The following is a 22,997-nucleotide window of genomic DNA, read 5'->3' as shown; positions in this document are numbered from 1 at the left end:
GAAATATTTTTCTGTTGCAGCAATTAAGACCAAACTGTGCTCGATATCATTTCGTGTTTATTTTAATCATTACCAACCGTGAAAGCCCATCATTCGGATGGTTGTAAGCGACTTCTACGGCCTGACAAGCTCAGCGTCTGATATGGCTAACCCAGTTCAGGTTGGAACCGGTCTAAACCGGTCCGAGTCATCCGATGCATTCCATTTGAACACTACAAATACGACGGATGACTTTAACTTTAAGAGTTTCCAAATGGCCGACATAGGAACCATGAGCATCGGCTCCGATACAGGCGCAATGCAAAACAATCAAGAATTTCAAGAGAACAGACAATATAGTGACAATACGTGTTACACGGCGTCCATGGTCGCGGGCTACTGCAACGAACAAGATCAAATGAACCCGTCGCCCATTAGCGGGTCTTCCTGTTACTCTTTACCAGCATCGCCCCAAAACGTTGCCCCAAGCCCCCCGGACCTTAAACCGACCCCAGAGGAACTGCAGTGGTTCGCAGCGCAACAACAACAGCAACAACCTACCATGTCATCCTCATCTTTTAACGGAGACATTTCCTCCGAAGAGGAAGAGGTATTGGAAACATTATTGGCCAACATTAACAAGATGCCAGAAGCCTCTGTGGTCCAGCAAGTAAATAACCAAGCCAGCTACATACCACCTTCAATGGAGAGTTTTCTGCAGCCGATTTCGTTCCCTCAACCTACTTATTGTAGCCCGAGTCAACTCCCGAACGGATGCTCATCTCTACCTGTGCAAGTTTGCAGCACCAATTCCGACCTGGCCGCTTATCCGCCTTTTTTCGCTACACAAACAGACACTTTTCCGGATTACATCAGCGCTCAAAACGGCGGTTACCAGCCGACGAGTAACGCAGTTTGCGCGGGGGAAGACAACACCCTGGACAGCTACGTAGCCAAGGGCCTCCAATCCCGCAGCCAAACACCAAAACCGCGTACCGCTTCTAAACAACAAAACAAACGTGTGACGTCATCACTGCCCGGCGAGGCGCAGGAGAACCTTCCAGACGAGCAGCTTACAGCAATGACAGTGCGGGACCTGAACAGGTGTCTTCGTGGATTAAGGTAAGCGAGTCCCTATGTTATAAGTAGGTCGATAATCGCCACAACAACAAGTCAATTGCGACATGGCCTGCAATTAAAGTGTTTTCTCCATTTCGCGGAAAATGACGCGATCTGATCCACAGTCGCTCACCTATAATTTTTCCATCAGTAACCAAGATTGATATCCTTGTTTTTCTCCAACAGCAAAGAGGACGTCATGGCCCTGAAGCAAAGAAGGCGGACGTTAAAAAATCGAGGTTACGCTCAAAGTTGCCGCACGAAACGAGTGATGCAACGACATATCCTCGAGAAAGAGAAAGATGCCTTGCAAATACAGGTAACACTCTAAGAAGTCTAAGCAACAGAGCGTATTATGACGTCACACAACCCTTTCGTGACGACATTACCCCCCCGGCTTAAATATTCTGTTGTTTATATTTTTCTGTTCGTTTCAGTTAAACCAAGTAAGAGACCACTTGGCCGCTATGTCGAAGGAAAGAGACGACTATAAGACGAAGTTTGAACGACTTCGAAAGTTCTTCCTGCAGCAGCAGCCGGGCGCATCTACGCAGAACGACGAGTGTTTTCGGGTTGATTCCTTCCATTAACGTTCACTGTGCGCCAGGGTCTAGTTCTGATTGAACTGGAAACACTGTGAACTTGAATTTCTTCGTGGAAGGCCAACGGATCCGGCATCAAACCCAGTCTACGGAAGTCCAACAAAATCATTCCTATAACGTTTGAAGCGTCCAACTTAAGCTGATACTATAAACTTACCAAAGAACGAACAAAACTACAAATTCTGCTTTTTCTAACGAACACAAAATAGCAGACATGACACACGCGTTGCAAAACCCCGTTTTCCGTCGCTGTTTCGTATTTTTTACCCGTTCCGCCTCTATCGCACCACGTAGCCAATTTTATTCAAGATTTGATCGTTTATTTGTTTTTTTTGTTTTTTTCGTCTTAAATCGTTCCAAACCATTGTTCCACGTGCAATTTTAGGAAATGCACGCAACCAGTTGCTTCATGCATACCACACCGTCACGCGTATCGCAATGTCATTTTCATACATATATATACATACGTTCCACATAGAATGTAACTGTGCCGTCGGTGCTTCGCCTGTTCCCCGCTATCCCAGGACCCACAGTTCCGTAAACCCATACAATTGTTTTATATTTACTGTATTTTTCTCACGTTGCCATATCGACATACCGTACCCCTGTTATAACCAACAACCCGAACATATTTTCTGTACCCAACTTTTTCCGCTATTACGGAAGCCTTTAATACGTCCAGGTCTGCTTTGTACCGATTCAGTTATTGGCCTTTTCGCCAAAAAATAAATTGTTATCGGTTTGTAAATGTGTTATATCTATGATGTCACCGTCTGTTTCGATTTTCGTTCCATCCGGAAGACGTAACACAATGCTTGATATGACGTTACAATGGGCTTTGTTTACGAGCTCTCTCCTATTGGACGACGACGCAAGAAAGGCGTATTACGTAACATGGTTTATTGTGTCGCACCATCGAAAACAGTGGCTAATCCCTATTGACTCGCCGGGCATAATAAGTTACAGCCAGGCTGTTGTTTGTCGCTATGTTTGCTAAGTGGAGAAAGTCCTTGTAAAGTTTAAACTTGTGCATGCAATACTTGACACGACGGCTCGACCTTCAAAGCGGGGGTTGTCACGCATGCGAGGTTGCCAAGTGAAACCATGCGTGTCCAGGAACCCTTCCTGCTGGGAAACCCCCCAACCACAAGACTCACGCCACTCGTTGTCGTTTGCCGGAAAAACATATTTTTTTCGCCCGGCGGTGAGTCATATCTCTTGCGCGGCAAACAAGATGTTACAAACACTCTGTTTTGCACGCGGCAAGTCACGACGTAAACTTTACCCCAAATATTGCCAAGCAAGAGGTCAACGACCGTTCTTATTACAAAACCACATAACCCCTTCACCCCGCCCCCCATAAAAAGTCGCGCACATTGGGTGCAACCTAAAAGCATCCGCACCTTTTCCGTGTAACTGTTGTACTTTATGGAGCTAAACAAAGAAATTAACATGCAACTAATAATTAAATTGAAGAGGTGTAAAAAACAGTTTGTTTGTCACTATATGTAACATTGTGGAGATTTGTTATTTAGCCCAGTATAGCAGATTGTATAAACAGCGATGACGCACATTAGGAGTTGAATCTAACGCTTTGCGGGTTCTATTGGAATCGGTCCATGGTTGCTGTTGTTAAATTGGGCCCGTACTTGAAATCGTGGTTTATCTTTCATGTTTCATTACAAATATTAAAATGTATGAAAAGTAGACATAGGGTAAGTTGGGGTAAGATGGGACGTGTTTTCATTTTCTTTTATTGTCCTCTTTAAGAGTAAACGAAAAATTGTCACAGAATTATATCACCGTACCCTCACGACTCCAAAAGAGCGTTGTTAATTGTTCAAAACACTTGTTCAAAACACACTCATTAAGTAGTAAAGTGCTGGACTTTAAACTTATCAATATAAGCGAGGTTCAAGTAAGCGGTTAGCTTTGCGCTATCAAATGCAATTAATTTTTAGTCGTTATGTGCGAACCATACTTAGAATAGAAATTTAATAGTAGGGTGGGAAAAGATGGGACACATTTTAATCTATTTTCTCGCCCCATTTGATAGTAAACAAAGAATATTCAAAGTATTTTAATACCGTACCCTCATGACTTCCATAGACCGTTGTTAATTGTTTAAAACACGATCAGGATATTAGAATATCATGTGCTAAATGTGCCCCATCTTCCCCCACAGTAATCTATAAAATTAAACATCCACTTCTGCGCGAATGTATAAAATAAACGTGACACGGGGAAACATTGGTCATACATGCGCTCACAGCCAAAGAGCATGCACGACCTGCTATTGCTTGGAAAACACCGACTTCGCCAAGTGGTGTTACCTGCAGTGCATTGTGCACAAAGGTGAAACCAGGGCCATGCGCTTTATCTTCTCATCGAAGCGTGTAGAAGACAGAGAGAAATTTGTTTTACTTGTATGCAAAGCCAAAGCAGAAAATTAATCTGTGAAGTCCTTTCGGCCTTGCATAAAAGCCAGCCGATATTTTAATTCTCTATTATTGCACTTTTTGATAAATTGTTTTTTTGCACACGTGGTGCAGAGACTGGCGGTTATTTCGGGGAAAAACGTCACAACCAATGATCACGAGTCGCCATCAGCTGCCGATTGTCGTCTTCGCGAAGCCGGTGAAACAATGAGTTTGTCAGCCAATCAAATCCTTGGCTGCCAAATCACGCGCATGTTGCGTCACAGTGCATCTTGTCGCCACACAATGAACAGTCAACTCCCAATAAAATTTCCAAACCATGCGTTCCTTATAAGGCTCGAATCCCGAGTAGATCAAATATGATGCAACTGTATAACAGAGGGTTCCCCCACATTTGAAACGATATTAACCTGCTCGCATGACGTCATTTAATACGAAAAGTCGAATCTCCAAATAGGTATTTTGTAAAGTATAAGAATGAAGGAAGACGGGACACCTTTAACACAATATATCCAAATACACTGATCGTGTTTTAAACAATTAACAACGGTCTATCGGAGTCGTGAGGATATAGTTTTATAATTCTTTGAATGTTCTTTGTTTACTGCCAAACAGGACGAGAAAATAGGATGTAAAAGTGTCCCATCTTCCCCCACCCTACTGTATATCTCATTACAATAACTCGTTTGTTGTTGGTTTTAATTTAAGCAATTTTAAAACCACAATAACTGAAACCTAGTATAACTCTAACACCAAACTCTCTCTTTGAGTTGTCATATTATCTTTGCCAGTACACGGCTCAAATTTCAGTCACGGTAACGCAAAATATATTCGGAATCGCGAAAATCGCCAAAGCGTGTTTGCCACGTATACAGCCTTTTTTCCCTGAAAATTACTTTTAATATAGTAAAATGGAAAATGATGGGACACCTTTAACACATAATATCCAAATTTCCTAATCGTGTTTCAAACAATCAACAACGATATATGGAAGTCGTGAGCATACGGTTTTATAATTCTTCGTTTTTTTTTTGTTTTCTGTCAAATGGAACAAGAAAATAAAATAAAAAGGTGTCCCATGTTTCCCAACCCTATAGAATCAAAATGTGTCCCATGTTTCCCCAGCGCTTTTGTAGTTCCATGTATAGTGCGTGATACTGCAATATACAATAAACATTTTAGTTTGTAGCCACTGTATACAACATATTTACCATAACTTATACAATAAAAACAAATCGTGATATATTTGACCCGTAAACTTTAGTAATAAACTAGTACGGAATTTATAAACCAATACATTTTTTGTTCCGAACATTTGAACTGTTATTAATATTCGTACACACAACATAATAGCAATTATATATGTTTCGTATAATATGGTACTCTGGGGTAAGATGGGACACCTTTAGCACATAAGATCCAAGTATCATGATCGCGTTTTAAACAATTACCAACGGTTCGTGGGAGTTGTGAAAAAAAAAAACGGTTTTACAATTCGTTGAATGCTTTTTTACTACCAAACGGGATGAAAAATAAAATGAAAAAGTGTACTATCTTCCCCCAACCTACTATATAAACGAATAAAATCTGAACCGAAAAGTATTGCCCTTGGTTGACAATATCTCTCAATGACGTCACAATTACGATTTATTCGTTTCGGTTTTAGCTAAACGATCGTTTATTAGATCCTCGGTAATGGTCCAAAGACGAGTAGCAGCGGTGGGGTCCGAGGCCGGCTCACTCGGCTCGCAACGGAAACAGTTGTTAAAGTAGAGGCCACCTATTCCTTCAAGCTCGGGGGCCGTGGCGACGAAAACAGAACACGCGGCTGCTTGTTTCTGCAGAAAAATGTTTTACGTCAAAAAATTTTCGCAAAAAAATATTTTGGTTAACTCTTTATAAGGAAAATTGGGTTATAGACTATTTTGCTCTAATAAAGGGGCATTGGAAAATTTTTTGCGGCCAGTGAGGTAATATAAGGGTTAGTGGTTCTTGGTATTACTACAATTCTGACGTCACAAGCGGGTCTGTGACGTTAATCGGCGTAACGATTAACCCGCGCACCTTCGTCTTTACACGTACACAACACAACAAAAAGGCGGGCATGACCCGATTCGTTTATGGTGTAGTTTAAATAAAGTTCGGTGCTGTTAACATCATATGTTTATTAAGCTTCGATTCGAAAATATCTATAGTGGGGTGGGGAAAGATTGAACACCCTTTTCTCGTACTATTTGGTAGTAAACAAAGAACATTCAAAGAATTACAAAACCGTATTCTCACAACTTCCATACACTGTTGGTAATTGTTTAAAACCCGATCAAGATATTTGGATATTATGTACTAAAGGTGTACCATCTTGTCCCATAGTACTATATCATAAAAAATACTTGGTGCTTTGGTACAAAACACAATATAAGTGATTCGAAAATGCCAATTCAAATCTACACCGACAGAACCAAGACCGCGCCTCAGAAAATGCCATCTCATTCGTTGCAGTGTGTTGTCATAAAATACGCTCAATCATATCCGCTATAATTAGAGCCAAAGTACAAAACTGGACATCGTTATGTGAGTGTCCAGTCGAGCAAATAAAGGTAAGACCCGCTTAACCCCCATGTTGATAAATGAACTCATCCGTGTGCTGGCTTAGTTCAAAATACTCGGTGTACAGAGGCACCACGTCTCTCTTTAAAGAGGTTGTTTACTCAATAGATTCAATGAATGGATCTGCAGTGAGGACGCCGGTCCATAAATTTGCAGCCAACCGTTGCAATAAAACGACGTCACACCAATGTAGTTATGCAAAAGTGATTCGAAACCTTATGTAATAAAATATCGTATGCTTCGTTTGTGGGAAATATAAATGCAAAATAATATGCAAGTGGCATGTATGTAGTGTTGAAACAGCATTACAATGTATACGTCCGATATTTTTTGTTTTAATGTGCAGCATGTTGGGGTAAGATGGGACACCGTTTTATTATATTTTCTCGTTCAATTTGTTAGTAAACAAAGTAATAAATCATAAAACCGTATCCTTACGCCCCCCATTAAGTGTTGTTATTTGTTTAAAACACGATCAGGATATTGGGATATTGGGGTTTTGTGTGTAAAGAGTGTCCCATCTTACCCCACAGTACTGTATGTTTTTACTACCCCTTTACACAAGTTGTACACTCACGAAAACCTGCAGAATATAGTGTTAAAGCGCTGGTACAAATATTCTGTTTCACATAGAGAGGTTTCACAGTAGCGTGGGAGAAATTTGACCTAAGCCACAGAGCGGGAAAAAACATTGCGACAATTAGTCTATGCTGTGGTCATGGCTCCACGTCGAGCACAAACTAGCAAACAGGGTCGGCATTGTATAACTATACACCACCTATCGCACTCAACGTGGCGTCCTGGGGTTAATCGAACGACAAACACGGATCGCACCACACCGGTTGTTGATTGTACATTATATCAAACGAACGACGCTGGTTACAGAAATGTTATAAGGAAAATCGCATTACAGTGATACAAATTCACTTGGCACTGTTTTAATGTTCACAGCTTGTGCAAAGCAGTTAAATGCGGTCGTACTTGTGTCGTAATAATAGCCCACTGTTACGATACACGGTTTAAGTCGAGTTAGTTACTCATTAACGCTCTGCACACTGGCGCCATTTTATCTGCAAAGTATTACGCAACTTATTGCAGCATGGTTTTGCACGGTTGAGGCATTTTCTCAATACGTGCATTAGTTTCGGAAAATGTCTCTTCGGATTACGAAAAAATCCGAACCGTGGCTATCGTATTTAAATGCAACATAAAGTGACTGGTTAATGCAGGGGTTCTTAAACTCTTTGAAGCACGCCCTCCCAATGAAGATTTCAACAAACTTGCAATGAAGATCTCAACAAACAAATGTAATAACACTTTATTTTATAGTTTTTCGCGCCCCCCCCCCCCCCTTCCGAGTGTTTCACGCCCCCCAGTTTAAGAACCACTGGGTTAATGTATGAAGCAGTACACAGTTTGTAATGCACATACTGTATAACTCGTAAATGGGTAAAATTGATTATTTTAAAACTTAAAAATAGTTTATTTAAAAAACAAAACTTTTAAAAAAATGAGGTAATTTAATTTAAAATATTTCGTCTTTTTTAAAACCCAAATCGAATGAATATTAATGTCTTTATTTTTAACACAAACGACCAAATCAGTCATTTTTAGAAGTACTTAGGTGGCCATTGTATATCACTCACGAAGCCTATTTTAATTTAAATGGATTATTGTCGAGATTTTGACGCTTAACGAACGAGTGGTTGATTATGAACAGTGATTGCCCACACGAGTGTTTGCAAACGTTTATTTTCTGTCAGTCTGGCGACTTAAGCCACCGTTGCAACTTAGCAATGACCCGGTTACGGCGCCTTGCGGTCATCCAATTTAACCTAGAGGCGATGGCGCTGTGACGTCACAATCGCAGTGCTGTTTCAAAACTTAATGGGCATGGTCGTATAGATAAGGCAATTTAGGGTTTTCTAAATCTTGATCGAAACGATGTTATTTTAAACCCCACAAAAACAGCGATAACGCAATTACAGAAGCAGATCAACTTGCTAAGCTGCGTGGAGCAGACAAGACCATGACTGCAGAGCAAATAAATACCCAATGAAGTGCAATTCTTGCAAGTTATCGTATAGCCGCAGTCGAAATCGTTTAAGAACTTTAAGCGACCTGCAATTTGCGACTCTGCCCAGATTAATATAAGTCGTCCCCGCCGTTGCTGATTGCCCACTCAGCAATTTGTTGTGCAAGAAAATCGACGTCACATGATAGCACTCCTTGTACGCCACAAACCGGTCTTCTCCTATGTCGCAATAATGGCCGATTATGACGAGTGGGCGGAGTATTGGTAAACAAGTCACGGAAAAGAAATAAAAACATCTTTCCGCGATTTCGGAACTTGGCCTTTGAAAGCAGCTGATTTGGTCATTATCACGATCACGTGATCATTAAGAACCACGTGACCAGGAAGTTTCGAAACTGATGACTAAGATTTTGATTTACAGCCATTATTAAAGTTGGTGTCAAAAAATGGCGACGATGCAAAAGCGCTGAATGCATGTCAGGACGTCATGCTGATATATACCAAGATGAAACACTAATACAATGATAACAACCGTATTTTAAATTGTTACAAGCACGTAGGGGTGCAGAGTGGTAACCGTTTTGACTGCTTGCACATTTTTCAATGGTGAAGAGATACAGTACTGTGGGGCAAGATGGGACGAATTTAATTATATTAAATCCAAATATCAAGATCGCGTTTTAAACAATTAACAACGGCATATGTGGGCCGTAAGGATAGGGTTTTATAATTCTTTGTTTACTACCAAATTGGACAAGAAAATAGAATGAAAAGGTGTCCTGTCCTACCCCAACCTACTACATCACTAATGCACGCAGAAAAATTAGAATCCAAGGATAGAAACTGTGGATCACGTGGTCTGTAGACTGCAGGACAGACGTCCGTCGTTTCTGCTGCCTTGTCTGTTGTTTAATTATACACCAGTAGATGAACGACGAGTTACGAGGCGCAGTTTCTCTTCACGGGCAAGTGTACTACGCCACCGCTTATAAACAAGCGTCGATTGTTGAGGTTACTTCTTGAAAATTTATAAACGCGGACAAAAACATTTCGGGGAAACGATTTATGGAATAGTGGTGCCAGACGATGTTTGGAGGTAGTGACTTTTCGCAAGCTACATTAAGCAATTACGCGAAAGAGTTGCATATTATGACGTCATAATTATAACCCCCGCTGCTGTCTTCTGTCTAAAGTCTAAAATGATGTAATAGACAAATTCGCTGATGCAAAAGACGGTTAAATAGTTTCAAAAATGCCATTTCGATCGTTTTAACATTAAATCATCTTTGACTTAAAATATTCAAAAAAATCGACAGCTTATTTTTTTATCTGGAAACACTGCAGCACGCGACAGCAATCATTGGCGGATCAGCGTTTTAAAATTTTGACCAATCAGATCATGGAATCGGGTTACTACGACTAATCGGCAAAATCTATCAATTTCCGTTCACGAAAAAATGACGACTTTTTGCAAAAACTTGCTGTTTTAGTTTTTCAAATCTAACACTTAGGTGTTATAAGTTTGCTTGTTGGAGGTATAAACTAAAATTTTATATAAATATTTTTGCAATAATTTTAAGTCTTGCAGATTTTTAAATTAAAAAATTTAATTTAAACATTTAAACGAGAAACTCAATACAATGTCTACCGACAAGCCGCTACTTTACAGTGGGACGGGGCAAGATGGGACACATTTTTATCCTGTTTCCTCTTCCCGTTTGATAGTAAACAAAGAACATTCACAGCAGAATAAAACCGTATCTTCATGACTCCCATAGACCGTTGTTGATTGTTAACAACACGATCGGGATATTTGGATATTATGTGCTGTCCCGTCTTACCCCAAAGTACTAGATATATGTATCTTTTTAACTATGCAGAAGTGCATCATACTGGATTACAGGTCGTTTTTATTATCACCGGCTGCTAAACCCATTTTTTTTGTTATGGAGGAGATATTTGATTTTTGTATTACTTGCATGCTTAATGTTATTACGGCCATGTCTTGGGCAATTCTTATATTACAGACTTGCAGAGCATGAGTCAGTCAGATGCAGCAAACTCATTTCTTCGCCTAATCTTGCAGCAATTATGACTCAACCGCTGCAGACCGGTTTCAACCGGTTCTGCGATAACTTGCGGCAGGAGGCACGCGACAGTGGAAATGATAACTAAACCGAACCTCCTTTTCCGCGAACGATATCCAGAAAAGGGAAAAACATTGTAACGCGCACGATAGTGGTATACGAATACCTTGTGCTTAATAACAAATACGAACGTAAACCCAGTAGCCAGAAAGCAAAAATACTAAAACGCGTACGATAGTGGTATAACTTAGTAGTCAACGGTGGCGATACAGAAATTGTAGTAACGACCGTCGTAGCGCCAAAAACACTCTGTCTAATTAGGGTGACTGTATTCCAGGTGCAATGGGAAAATTTAGGGTGACTGTATTCCAGGTGCATGGGAAAAATAGACGGATAAAGTTTACGAAGTCAGAGGTTTAGTCTTATGGGAGATGAATTAACCCATCGTAATGATGAAAGTTTAATTTGTGCCAGCCCCCTGGGACCTGTCGCAGGTGGGCGTCGAACCCAAGCTATTTCGGTCACCAGCTGGGCCGGATAAATTTAACCAAGGCGATTGCTGCATTCGGCTTGCCTTACAGACAATACATGATTGAAAATCTTTAAGTCTGCTTCGTCCCATGCGACGTGCCGACATTGCCGATGTGTTGAGTTACATTTAAACGAATTCGTTAAAGTTTGCCGCGACGGAAACCTATGCCAGTTAATTGGAAATTAGTCTACTAACTGTTTAAATGTGAACATGTTTCTGACATAAGACCTATCGCGTTTTATTTTTCATAAATTTGAAATCCTTTGGTTTAGGTAAGTTAAAAAACACATAGTGGGTGGGCGACTCCACAGCGCTCCCAAGTGACCAGAAAGTGTCGCGAAATCGCGGTTAATTCGCGACCACGAAACGTTCGACTAGAGGTCTTGTCCTGATTAGCTGCAAGATTTGGCAGCCACGGATCAGTGTCACGAACATTGGAAATCGAGGTTGTGCAACCAAGTAAATAAACAAGATGTGATCGTGGCGAAAACTTCTAATCCGCGGTTTTTGCGACAGCGACCGAACTTTTGGCAGTTTACCAGTAATTTTCCACTCGGGACTCGAATTGTCCGATTTCTGGACGAGATAAGTCGCAGGTCGGCAGTTTATGGGGTGTGTAGACATTGGTAAATTCGGATGAGCGCTCGTAGTTTCCAGTCACCTTCACTTGACCTACAACTGCGCGCCAAAATCGCTTGCGTTGGCGCGAAATCGAAGCATTCTGATTCGTCGACAATTTTAATAGAAAGCGCGCCCCCGCTCGACCTGCGAGCCATGAATGGCGACGCGACTGGCGGGAAGCTCTGTGTTTTGACGCGAAAAATACAACTGCGGTTGCTTTGCAGGTGCACAAGGTGACCAAAACTCATTAGCTGGCAGTAACCACCGCCCGAGGCGCTCCCGAGCCACACGAACACACGACACGCTACTAGATTGGATGAGATTACAGCCAAGGAAACAATGGCCCTACCGCAGGAGGATCAGCTGTCTCAATTAACGGGTATTGCACCAGAGACCTTGATGGTCGAATTGCCCGAGGGAACGTTGGCGTAATCGTAAACACGAAGCTCAGCTCTGTTTACTACGAACAACTTCGTGCCAGCCACCGTAGTTTGCAGCATTGAACGAACAGCAAAGTGCGGGAAAAATTGCACCACCTTGCGGTAACGTAATACATATAATAATAAAGATACAAACGAAGTCTTTGGGTCAGCATTTTGTTGCGTTAACACCGACTAAGGTTTCCTCCACAAATTTTATTACTACGCATCCACGTGTATGGGCTTTGTTATGCAATCTCGGGTTCGTATGTCGAAAGTGGCGCAACACATATTGTACGGTAGAAAAAGACGGGACACCTTTAGCACACGATATCCAAATATCCCGATCGTGTTTTAAACAATTAACAACAGTATATGGGAGTCGTAAGAATATTGTTTCATACCTTAATTAATTTTTTTACTACTAAATGGAACGCGAAAATAGAATAAAAAAATGGCCTTACTTTTTACTCGCAGTGCGCCACAACCACAAGCCCAAATAGCCCGAAAATATGATTATATATTATTAACATATTGATTTCTATAAATACGTTGCAACAACTTATATGCAGCGATTAACCCACAAATTAAACCACATATCTTTTAATGAACTTTGCTTTTATAAAAAATTCGTGCTTGGGACATAAAATTTGATTTACAAATCTAGCATTGCAAAACCGACAACCAAAATCCAAACGCCACAAACGGAGCCCTGTTACGCCACCTAGAGTCAAGAAAACTGATATCTTTTGATTATATACGTAACGTTACCCACAATGGGATTTTCGCAGTTATAATTTCGCATTGAAGTAAGAAATAATTGAGCGCAAATATCATAAAAGAAGAAGGACTGTAATAAATAGGCATGAAAATAAAGATTTTTTGGAAATGTAAGTGTAGTATTTGTTACTTTTGTAGCCCGCGTCGCCGATTTAGGCAGACCTGAACTATTGGATGATTTGGCGGTATAAGGGTTAACATTAAGCATAAAATATTAAACTAAAAAAAGGAAGAACAAAAAATAAAAGATTTTGAAAAAAAACGCTTTAAAAAATATAAAATTATTAGACTATTAATACGACAAAAGTAACTGCCTAAACAATATAAAAATCATGCATGCCTATGTATAAGTTATAAATATAAAAATATCTACAATTTACTTACCAAGCTCTTGGTAAAGGGTCTTGCAAGAAAGAAGAAAAACTTGAATAGATATGAAGAATCCGAGATTGAGGTATACACCATGTTTCCTGGGTGAAGGGAGTTACATGTCACACCCAGACCAGCCATGCGTCGATGAAGCTCGTTACTGTTTTGATAAAACCAAAATAAATATAGGAAATTCAAGAGCAATAGATTGTGATAAGCGCAGGCAAGAAGGGGCGGCCGCACAAAAAACAACATTTTAACCAACAGATTTGAATTTCCTAATTTGTATTAACAAACAACTGTCCAATTACACAAATAGGTTGTGATATATGCAGGCAAAAAGCGGCGGCCGCACACTTAGACAAGACACCAACTTTAAAAAAAACAACAAACATTTTAACCAACAGTTTTTAATTTCCTAATTTGTATTAACAAACAACTGTCCAGTTACAGGTATATACTATCTGTTCTGTAAAAGTGACAAAGTCAAGTTAACGCAGGTGTTATAGTTTAATATGCTAAATATAGACCACCAACCTGAACAAAACATTACATAGTTTAGTTCTGTTGTATTGAGCCATGCCACGAAAGTTGTTTTCACTTGGTGACAACTTATCAAGGTTCATTGCTTCCTCCACGACCGATGGAAATCTATTATGCAAAAAATGTCAACTCGAAACTTATATATAGTAGGGTGGGGAAAGATGGGACATGTTTCATTCTATTTTCCCGTCCCGTTTGGTGAAAAACAAAAAAAACATTTAACGAATTATTAAACCGCATCCGCACAACTCCCATACACCACTGTAAATTGTTTAAAACACGACCGGGATTATTGAACATTAATTGCTTAAGTGTCTCATAGTTGTCCTATTACTCAATTATTTTAGTAGGGAGGAAAAAGATGGGACATCTTTAGCAGAAAATATCAAAATATCCTAATCGTGTTTTAAACAATTAACAACGGTCCATAGGAGTCGTGGGGATACGGTTTTAAAATTCTTAAAATGTTCTTTGTTTACTACCAAATGGGACGAGAAAATAGACTGAAAATGTGTCTCATATTCCCCCGCCCTCCTATACAATATTTATCAATGTTGGCCTACCTGTGACTCTCTGATGAGACGACCACCACTCGGGCGGGGGCGCTACGGAGCAGCACGTCGCGCAAGAGTTGTGTTAGCCGAAAGTGGCCCACGTGATTAGCGGCGAATGTTCTCTCAATTCCATCCTCTGTCAGTTGCCATGGCAACATAAACACACCAGCGTTTAGAACGAGAATGTGAAGAGGCCTGACAGGGAGTATAGGACAGGTTAAAGAAAGCCTAATGCCATTCTGTTTGATTAATTATGGTAGGTCCCAGTCTTCCTACACCCGGAACCGGTAAAAATAAAGTGTCTACCAAGCGGTTTCGTGTATGATCTGGGCATGATGTTTGGTCCGGGTGCAAATGCGCATATACACACGGTTTGGGCGACTCTACAGCGCTCCCAAGTGACTGTAAAATGTCGCAAAAACGTGGTCAATTCGCGGCCACGAGGCGTCCAACTCGAGGTCTTGTCCTGGTTAGCTGTAACATTAGGCAGCCATGGATTAGTGTCACGAACATTGGAAATCGAGGTTGAGCAACCAAGTAAATAAACAAGATGTGATCGTGGCGAAAGATTTTTGTGACATTAATAGTGGTTCGGAACTAAAACACACAATGCGCCCAAAACCCAATGCTTAATTTTGCTCTTTTTTGTGTAGAATTTAAGATCAGTCTTGATTATTACAGAAAAGCTACATTCATTATAAAATATCGTTAATTAGCAATACAGTATATTTGCAGAGTATAAAAACCTATACGACCTGTGGAGACCGAGAGATGTTTGTTCATTAATTTGAGAGAAGTCACGTGTAAATTAAAAGTCGACACTTGAGAGAACCCAAGACAATAAACCAGCAGCACTTTTGATGTGTTGTGTGTGTAATATTATACTACACTAATAATAAAACCAACACTGGTTAATAAACTGATAGCGAAATACACCATGAACGCTGGCAATGTTAAAACTATCCAGCCACATGAGGTGCAAAATGTGAGATTCTGCAAAGACATCTACGCGAAAGTTTTTACCCAGCGAAAACATTCAATAACATTCATCAATAAAACAGATACGACAAAGAAACAACGGAGTTCTGTGAGTGATGCGTTGGATTGTATACAGCAGTGTGTCGCATTTCCAAAACCTCAGTATGGCCAGCCTATTTATGATCGTTGCCGCATGACAGAGTGGTGTCCTGTTTCATGCCCAGTTATGGCAGACGACGCGTGGGGCAGTGTTGCCGGCTCGAGAATCTGACGCGTTGATTATGTAAGTTGTGTTTTTATTTTGGCAACACTGGCCAGATTAGTTACTCATGATACGGGTGTTTGTGGAACGCGATATTCCAGGGGTTGAGATGTCAGGTTGTTATTTGAGGTTCATTTAATTGTATGTGTGAGGAGTATAGAAGTTTGTGTAACGAGATGGTAGCAAGCAAAGTGCTCGAAAATGAAGTTTTTTTGCATTTTTTTGATAATGTGAAGGCAGAATCTGTTTGCAAACTAGTTTCTATTAGTTTTCTTGAAATATAGACTGGCAAAAAAGTAGTTCAAATCGTTATTTCCATTGGTGGTCATCGCTGTAATGTTGAAACAGGCATATAGCAACGTACATGGCGTATAATACGTCCAGTTCGATACCGGTGGTAATGCGTGGTTTTAAAATTGTTAATATACAGTTTTTAACGTATATGTTTAAAAAGGTGGCCACCCGCAGCCCGTATAACTGCTGCTACTATTCACTGTGCTCAATATTCTGTAAAATGATCGTATATAGTAGGGTGGGTGGGTTGGGCCATATTTCATTGTATTTTCTTTTCCCATTTGGTAATGGTATTAAACAAAGAACATTCAAAGAATTATAAAACCGTGATCCCCACGACTTCCACACAGACCGTTGCTAATTGTTTAAAACACGATCGGCATATTTGGATATTATGTGCTAAAGGTGTCCCGTCTTCTCCCACATCATTATATTACAAAGTAAGCATTTCTGTTGTTCCAATTAGAGAGCATTAGGTTTACAACAAGCGTTAAAACGTAGTTTTAAACAGAATTAAACACAAGACCAGTAGCTTGAAAATAACACAATGTCGCAATCCAGTGGAAAGCAGAGCGGTTTATCCCAACCGAATGAACAACTAACAGAGGCAGATATAGAAAGTATCTGGAATGCTATGAAGAGACCAAGAAAAGGAGACGGGAAAGTCCGTTCACCGAGCAAACGGGCCAAGGAGAAGAAGGGACCCTCCATTGATACAACGCCCACTACCGGTAACTACTTTTTGAAATAAAACATTTGGTATTATAGTAGAGTGGGGAAGATGAAGTACTTTTAGCTTTCAATATCCAAATATTCAGATTGTGTTTTAAACAATTACCAATGGTCTATTGGAGTCGTGAGTATACGGTTTTATAATTCTTTGAATTTTCTTTGTTTACTACCAAATGGGACGAGAAAATAGAATAAAAAGGTGTTCCATCCTCCCCCCACTCTATACTATATTTGTAAGTCGCATTGTTTACGAAAATTATGGCAGTCTTAACATGCCTTGAGCTTTAGATTACAGCGGCAACCTGTTCCCACTTCACCCGGAAACACTGGAAGAGGAGTTAAGATTGGACAAAGATTTTGCCAAAATGACAGGAGTACTTCGAACGAAAAAGATGAAACCAAAGTCATATTTGCCTCAGGTATATCATTTTGGCGTGTTGGTGAGTGCATTAACGGGGTTATATATGCAAAATCACATATCATTTTTGTTAAATGAACTAAGAAAGTTTTAGAGGCAAGAAAGTTGATATATATATTTATAGATTGTACTGTGGGGAAAGATGGGACGCATTTAGCACATAATATCCAAATATCACAATCGTGTTTTAAACAATTAACAACGGTCTATGGGAGTCGTGAAGATACGGTTTTATAATTCCTTTAATGTTCTTTATTTACTACCAAATGGGACGAGAAAATAGAATAAAATGGTGTCCCATCTACCCCTACCATAAAACCACGAAAAGAAACGGCGCAGCCAATGAATATTCGGTTATATTTTACATATACGCTTTGAAGCGTATTGTTCATGAAGACAGAAATGTCCTGTATTTTTGTTTCTTCTTCGTTTAAATGTGTATAAAGGATTTCTATACAAAATGTAGTATCTAATTCTAAAACGTAAGTGTGGTGGTTTATCAGGTAAAAATACTAGCTACGCGTGGTGCTTTATACCAAAAAGGTTCGCCCTTCTAAATTTATATATTACGTTAAAAAGCGTAAAGGGCTGTCATTTTCAGGTTATTCTGTATGATAATATGAGCCATGACCGTCTGCTTGAGATAAGACTGCACGATATTCGACATGCTCACGAGATGGCGGAAAAGAGGGCAAAGCGACGTCACGAAAAGTTCTTGCGCGCCCTCGAGCGGAAACAAGACGACTGGTCGAAGCGAGACGCAAGAGCGATAGCGAAGGTCATAACAGAATGCTTTAAAAGTAAACTTAAAATATTGTTGATTTCGTATATCTAATGAACATTTAGGCCATGCCATCACCATAAGATATAAAAGTGACGTAAATAACGTTGTACATAGGGCTACACGCGCAACTACATGACCCTGAAAATTATATAAAAGTTTTCTTAATAAACCTCGCAGCTGGAACCAGAAAATGCATCCGAGCTGAGTTTTGCTTTTGGGAGGTTGTACAATAAACCAGATCACCCGTATCAAGACGCTGTTCTATCACTGACCCAACCTCCCCAACGGTGAGTATGAACTTAGGCGTGTGTGTTTACTCGCAGGTGTTGGTTAGCCGTTAAGCTTTGATTTAATGTGAACTCCGTCTATGGTGAGATTGATATCCTTTGTTTGGATTGTACATACGGCAATGATAAGTTAACGCAGAAGTGAGTTTGATATACTAACTTTAAACGACCAACCTAAACATATCATTCCCACGAAAATTTTTTTTTTTTCTCGCAAATATATATATAGTAGGGTGGAGGAAGATGGGACACCTTTAAATTCCATTTTCTTGTCCCATTTGGTAGTATACAAAGAACATACAAAGAATTATAAAAATGTATTTTCACGACTCCCATAGACCGTTGTTAATTGTTTAAAACACGATCAGGATATTTGGATATTATGTGCCAAAGGTGTCCCGTCTCCCCGCAACCTACTATATATATATAACTGATAAGAAATCTACAGACTATACACATAGACCTATACCTGGCTTGCAAAATTGTAGCTAACCTAATTTTTTTTATTGCTAACCTAAAACCTTAACGTTTTATTATCACTTTTAACTTCAACGATTACATGCAGATTTTCTTCTGTTTAAAACTTATATCTTTCCGGGTTTGAACTTAGTAGTTTTCCTTTAATTTGCTGCGACCTGTCTTTATCTCGACGTCAAAACCGGCGCCGTGGCAAAGTGGTTAGCGCGCCTGCCTCTAACCCAGAGGTCATGGGTTTAAGGCTCGTCGCTGCTACCATTGTGGGCGTATGCTGTGTTTTTGGCAAGACACTAAACGGCAATTCATTCAAAATGCATCTTTTGTCCATTCCCACAGCGTCGCACACGCCCGTAGAAGACCGATTGTTCTTCCGGATGTAACACGAAGACCTATCTACGATGACGAGGAACCAGAGGACAAAACATTTGTCACGAAACTGCCGAAGGTAATTTACCCCATTGTTTCAAAGCGTAAACTGTTTTTAGGGTTGTAAATTTGGTGTTAATTGACTGCTGACGATAAACTGAAAAAAACGCGACTAAAACTGCATAAGGGGCGCAAAACAGTAGTCTCATCTTAAACCTTGTAACTTGCTAACTTCTAATGTATTCTCACAGTGATCCGGAAGGGGCGGAGGACATTTAAATTTTAAAATCTTAATTAATTTAATTCTGCTATTTCTTAATCGCTAAATACTGCATTTCCACTTTGTATACTTGCTTTGCCCAAAGACAACAATCTAAACTGCTTGTAAAACTATACAGGTTGACTTTCATATCACTGCCTGCACAAAACGCTACTAGATATTTTACATCGTACACGAAAATCTCACGCACATTTTCAAATTAATCTAGCCTTTAAAAAACGTAAATGGGCACCTTTCCTAACGTCAGGTTCAGCCAGGCGCAATTACTATCCAATAGGTCTAATAAAAACCACACAGTACAGCGGAGTAAGCTAGGATACCATTAGCCCTTAATTCCCATATTTCCTGATCCTATTTTAAACAATTAACCCCGCTGTTTAGAGTCGCTGGGCCACGGGCCCACAGTTATATAATTTGTAAATAATCTTTATTTACTATTAAATGGGACGACAAATGAGAAAACATGTCCCTTTTTACCCACCCTACTATATGTAGCTGCAGAGAAGCGGACGGCGAAGAGTGGCGAATGAAAGCGGGGAGAGACGCGGATATTCCGACCGTGAAATGGGGCTAGAGAGATCAAACAGAGGCGGACACCAAAAGAGAGAAAAACGCCGTAACGATTGGACCGCTGACGTCAGATTTCATACGTTGACATCATTACTAGACGAACGGTATAGCGCGAAAAAAAGAACTAACGAACTCAAGCAACCAGTATAACCATATCCTATATAAGTTGCCATGGATGGGATTTTTTTGTATGTAATGCTGTCATTTTTGCAAAATGCAGTTTGCCCTATAGTTTGTGTTTGAAAGTAATTGGCCATTTTCCAATTAGATGTTTTTTGGGTAATACTGACTATATGGTATAACACTTCTACTGCTAACTTATTAAGAACATTTAATCCACAGAAAGGGCGTTATGTTAAACTGTGGTTTAACAAAACAACCTGTTTGACTAAATTATTTACACTTGGCCACAGTGTGATTTGGTTCACGATAGTTTAGAACATTCTTATTGTTTTGAATGAATGTAACTTGCTTTATCCCCACGTGGCCAGGAAAGGAAGACAGCGGTTATAACAAAGGTGCACTATTTCATACACCTCATATCAGCTTACGAGTTCCATGTGTGTTACTTTGTAGGGGATTATTTTTGGGGATTTTTTTTTACGAATGGCTGATAATTTGGACAACCCATTAGTGACCACTGGGTTGGAGAAATTGCCGTTAAATGTCTTGCCCAAGGACACATGCGCCCACAATAATATTAGCAACAGACTTTGAACCCATTACGTTAGGTTAGAGGCAAGCGCGCTAACCAATTTTGGCGTTAGTTGAGCAGTAAACGTTATGCATTTTGCTTAAATATTTATTAGTTGTTACCTATTATTAAAATATTGAAAGAAACAGAATATTGGTCTGCAGTGTCAACTATAAATAAAGCAAACTGCTGTCAATTACTGTGATCAAAATTTGCAGCTGTATATTAATGTGACTGTGAGCAATTTTGGACACAATATTTGTCCAGTGGTAACTCAGCAGGATAAACAGTGTATACTAAGAACTAACAAGGAAAGATAAAAGCGTTAATTTTAAATTTTAACTTACCATTTAAGTTTAAGAAAGTCATCAGCAAAGTTTTGAATGCTTTGAAGTGAACACAAGTCTAGTTGAATGGCAATCACTTTTACATCATCCTTTAGATAAACAAAGATTTTCAAATCGAATTTTAAAATAAATGAACGATTACATTAGAGTTCACACAGGATTAAAAAAAATGTGTGTATTCTGATTATGCACATAATAAAAATGTTATTTAAAAAAAAAGTATTTTATTATGTTAATTAAACTAGCAGTATTGTTAATAAGTTAAGAGTACAAATAGAAAGAAACAAGTCGTTTTTAAACGTGCATTTTATGGTAACTTGTAAGCTGGCACAAGGTGTATGAAACAGATTATTCATGTGATAAAGACTGTCGTTTTCCCGGCACCCAAGGATAAAGCAAGTTACATTCCTTTATTTTGATTATTTTATCTTGCGCATCTTAATATGTCCAACATTATGTGTATTTCCACCAGTGATGAAAGCAAATGATTTTCTTAACCCAAATCTAAACCTTAAAAACCCAAGAAGGATCTGGTGCTACAAAAACGTAACAGACAAAAATCAAGTCCAACCAATTGTATAATAAAAGAGATAAATATTTCATCTAAATGGCATCGTCAGTCTCTTATTCAAATAGAAACCCCATGTGTATATTATATTACCAATATTACAAAAAAAGAGCATACACAGTTACTTTAATAAACCAGAAACTAAAAACATGGAAACACTTACTCTGCTGCTCTTAATATCGGAAATAGCGTTGTTTGCCTTCTCTAAATCTCTGCATGCAAGCACAACTCGTGCACCATGGCATGCCAACGCACGTGCTGTTTCAAACCCTGGAAATGAACAATAAATCACACTGTAACTTGAATTTATGACAGGTATGAAGTCTCACAATCCATAATAGCAAAAGCTTGTGCTTTATAACCTAAGAAACCTGAAACAAAATTTTAATAATGAAAAAATAGCAAGAAATACATAGGTTTGTAATTTTTTGCATTAGCCGTTAAATTTCTATATTTGGGTTAAAAGGTCAATTTTGGCCAATAACGCAGGCAGTTTATATGATGTATCGTTTTCCCCCAAATAAAACAGAATTATTCTTTTATATGGAGCCCCATTAATATACTATACAGGCCCCTTCTATATTTTTTTTAATTGTAAAAATAGGTATAATTTACCATATCCTTTATACATAAGTTTTCATGCATCGGATCTTTTTGTATGAGATGCTGTTCATTTACAAGGAATTTCCGCAGAAATGCAGTTTGGGTAAAACCTAAACTTACCTATTCCTGAATTTGCACCAGTAACAATGGCAACCTTTCCAGTTAAGTCTGAACCCATAAGCACCTGATCCGTTGTACTGCTTGCATCAAACCTCTGTCTTACTGAAACCTTCCTTGATTCAATAACATCCACTGCGAAAGCAAGACGTGGATCCGTGTATGTAGTTCTCTTGTTGACATGGCTGATGTAAATAGATTGTGTAGTATTTTATAAAGCATTTATAATATAATTGATGTAAAATACAAATTTAAAAATTACAAAAACATTATTCTCGCAAAACTGAAAAAGTGACGAATGCTGAGTATTTTGTATTGTAAATAATTTTAAAATTTTACCCATAATAGCCCTTTCCACATTTCACATGACATTCAATCATGCATTACTACTTACAAAGTAAAAATATGCAAATTAAAAGTGCAGTTACGCAAATAAAAAAACCTGTGCTGAGCTACTTTATTAAATGCCCTTAATTAAACAATAGTTATTTAATTGAATCATGATTAAAACTTTTTTATGTATTTTTAAGAAAAA

The 22,997-nt window shown here is 39.2% G+C and overlaps 3 protein-coding genes across 3 annotated transcripts; 2 read left to right on the top strand and 1 right to left on the bottom strand.

Moving 5' to 3' along the window:
* The first annotated feature begins 20 nt into the window (after positions 1 to 20).
* On the top strand, positions 21 to 2,448 carry LOC778664 (transcription factor protein). Its single transcript, NM_001078286.1, is given in 3 exon segments — positions 21 to 1,101; positions 1,285 to 1,417; positions 1,536 to 2,448. Coding segments are annotated over 3 exon segments (1,290 nt in total). The 5' UTR covers positions 21 to 97; the 3' UTR covers positions 1,689 to 2,448.
* A 2,500-nt stretch (positions 2,449 to 4,948) lies between these two features.
* On the bottom strand, positions 4,949 to 22,647 carry LOC100186698 (WW domain-containing oxidoreductase; the record flags this gene model as incomplete). Its single annotated transcript, XM_009862161.2, is given in 7 exon segments — positions 4,949 to 5,976; positions 13,604 to 13,748; positions 14,126 to 14,239; positions 14,695 to 14,880; positions 21,175 to 21,263; positions 21,906 to 22,012; positions 22,466 to 22,647. Coding segments are annotated over 7 exon segments (1,021 nt in total), but the record flags the coding sequence as incomplete, so codon positions are not given.
* On the top strand, positions 16,582 to 20,680 carry LOC108950011. Its single transcript, XM_026836970.1, has 6 exons — positions 16,582 to 16,950; positions 17,240 to 17,370; positions 17,971 to 18,147; positions 18,331 to 18,440; positions 19,254 to 19,362; positions 20,059 to 20,680. Exons 1-6 carry the CDS (start codon positions 16,767 to 16,769, stop codon positions 20,281 to 20,283), a joined length of 936 nt encoding a protein of 311 aa, XP_026692771.1. The 5' UTR covers positions 16,582 to 16,766; the 3' UTR covers positions 20,284 to 20,680.
* Positions 22,648 to 22,997: the final 350 nt, after the last annotated feature.

Source organism: Ciona intestinalis, chromosome 12 (genome assembly GCF_000224145.3).
Source record: "Ciona intestinalis chromosome 12, KH, whole genome shotgun sequence".
NCBI lineage: Eukaryota > Metazoa > Chordata > Ascidiacea > Phlebobranchia > Cionidae > Ciona > Ciona intestinalis.
The sequence above is the reverse complement of the archived record's forward strand: the minus strand, read 5'-3'. Positions and strand labels throughout refer to the sequence as shown.

Bases quoted from the DNA above. Each gene is read 5' to 3' on its own strand.
- LOC108950011 (XM_026836970.1), top strand. From the start codon at position 16,767: ATGTCGCAATCCAGTGGAAAGCAGAGCGGTTTATCCCAACCGAATGAA. The intron at 16,951-17,239 runs GTAACTACTTTT...CTTGAGCTTTAG, and splicing joins TGATACAACGCCCACTACCG to ATTACAGCGGCAACCTGTTC. The intron at 19,363-20,058 runs GTAATTTACCCC...TACTATATGTAG, and splicing joins TTGTCACGAAACTGCCGAAG to CTGCAGAGAAGCGGACGGCG.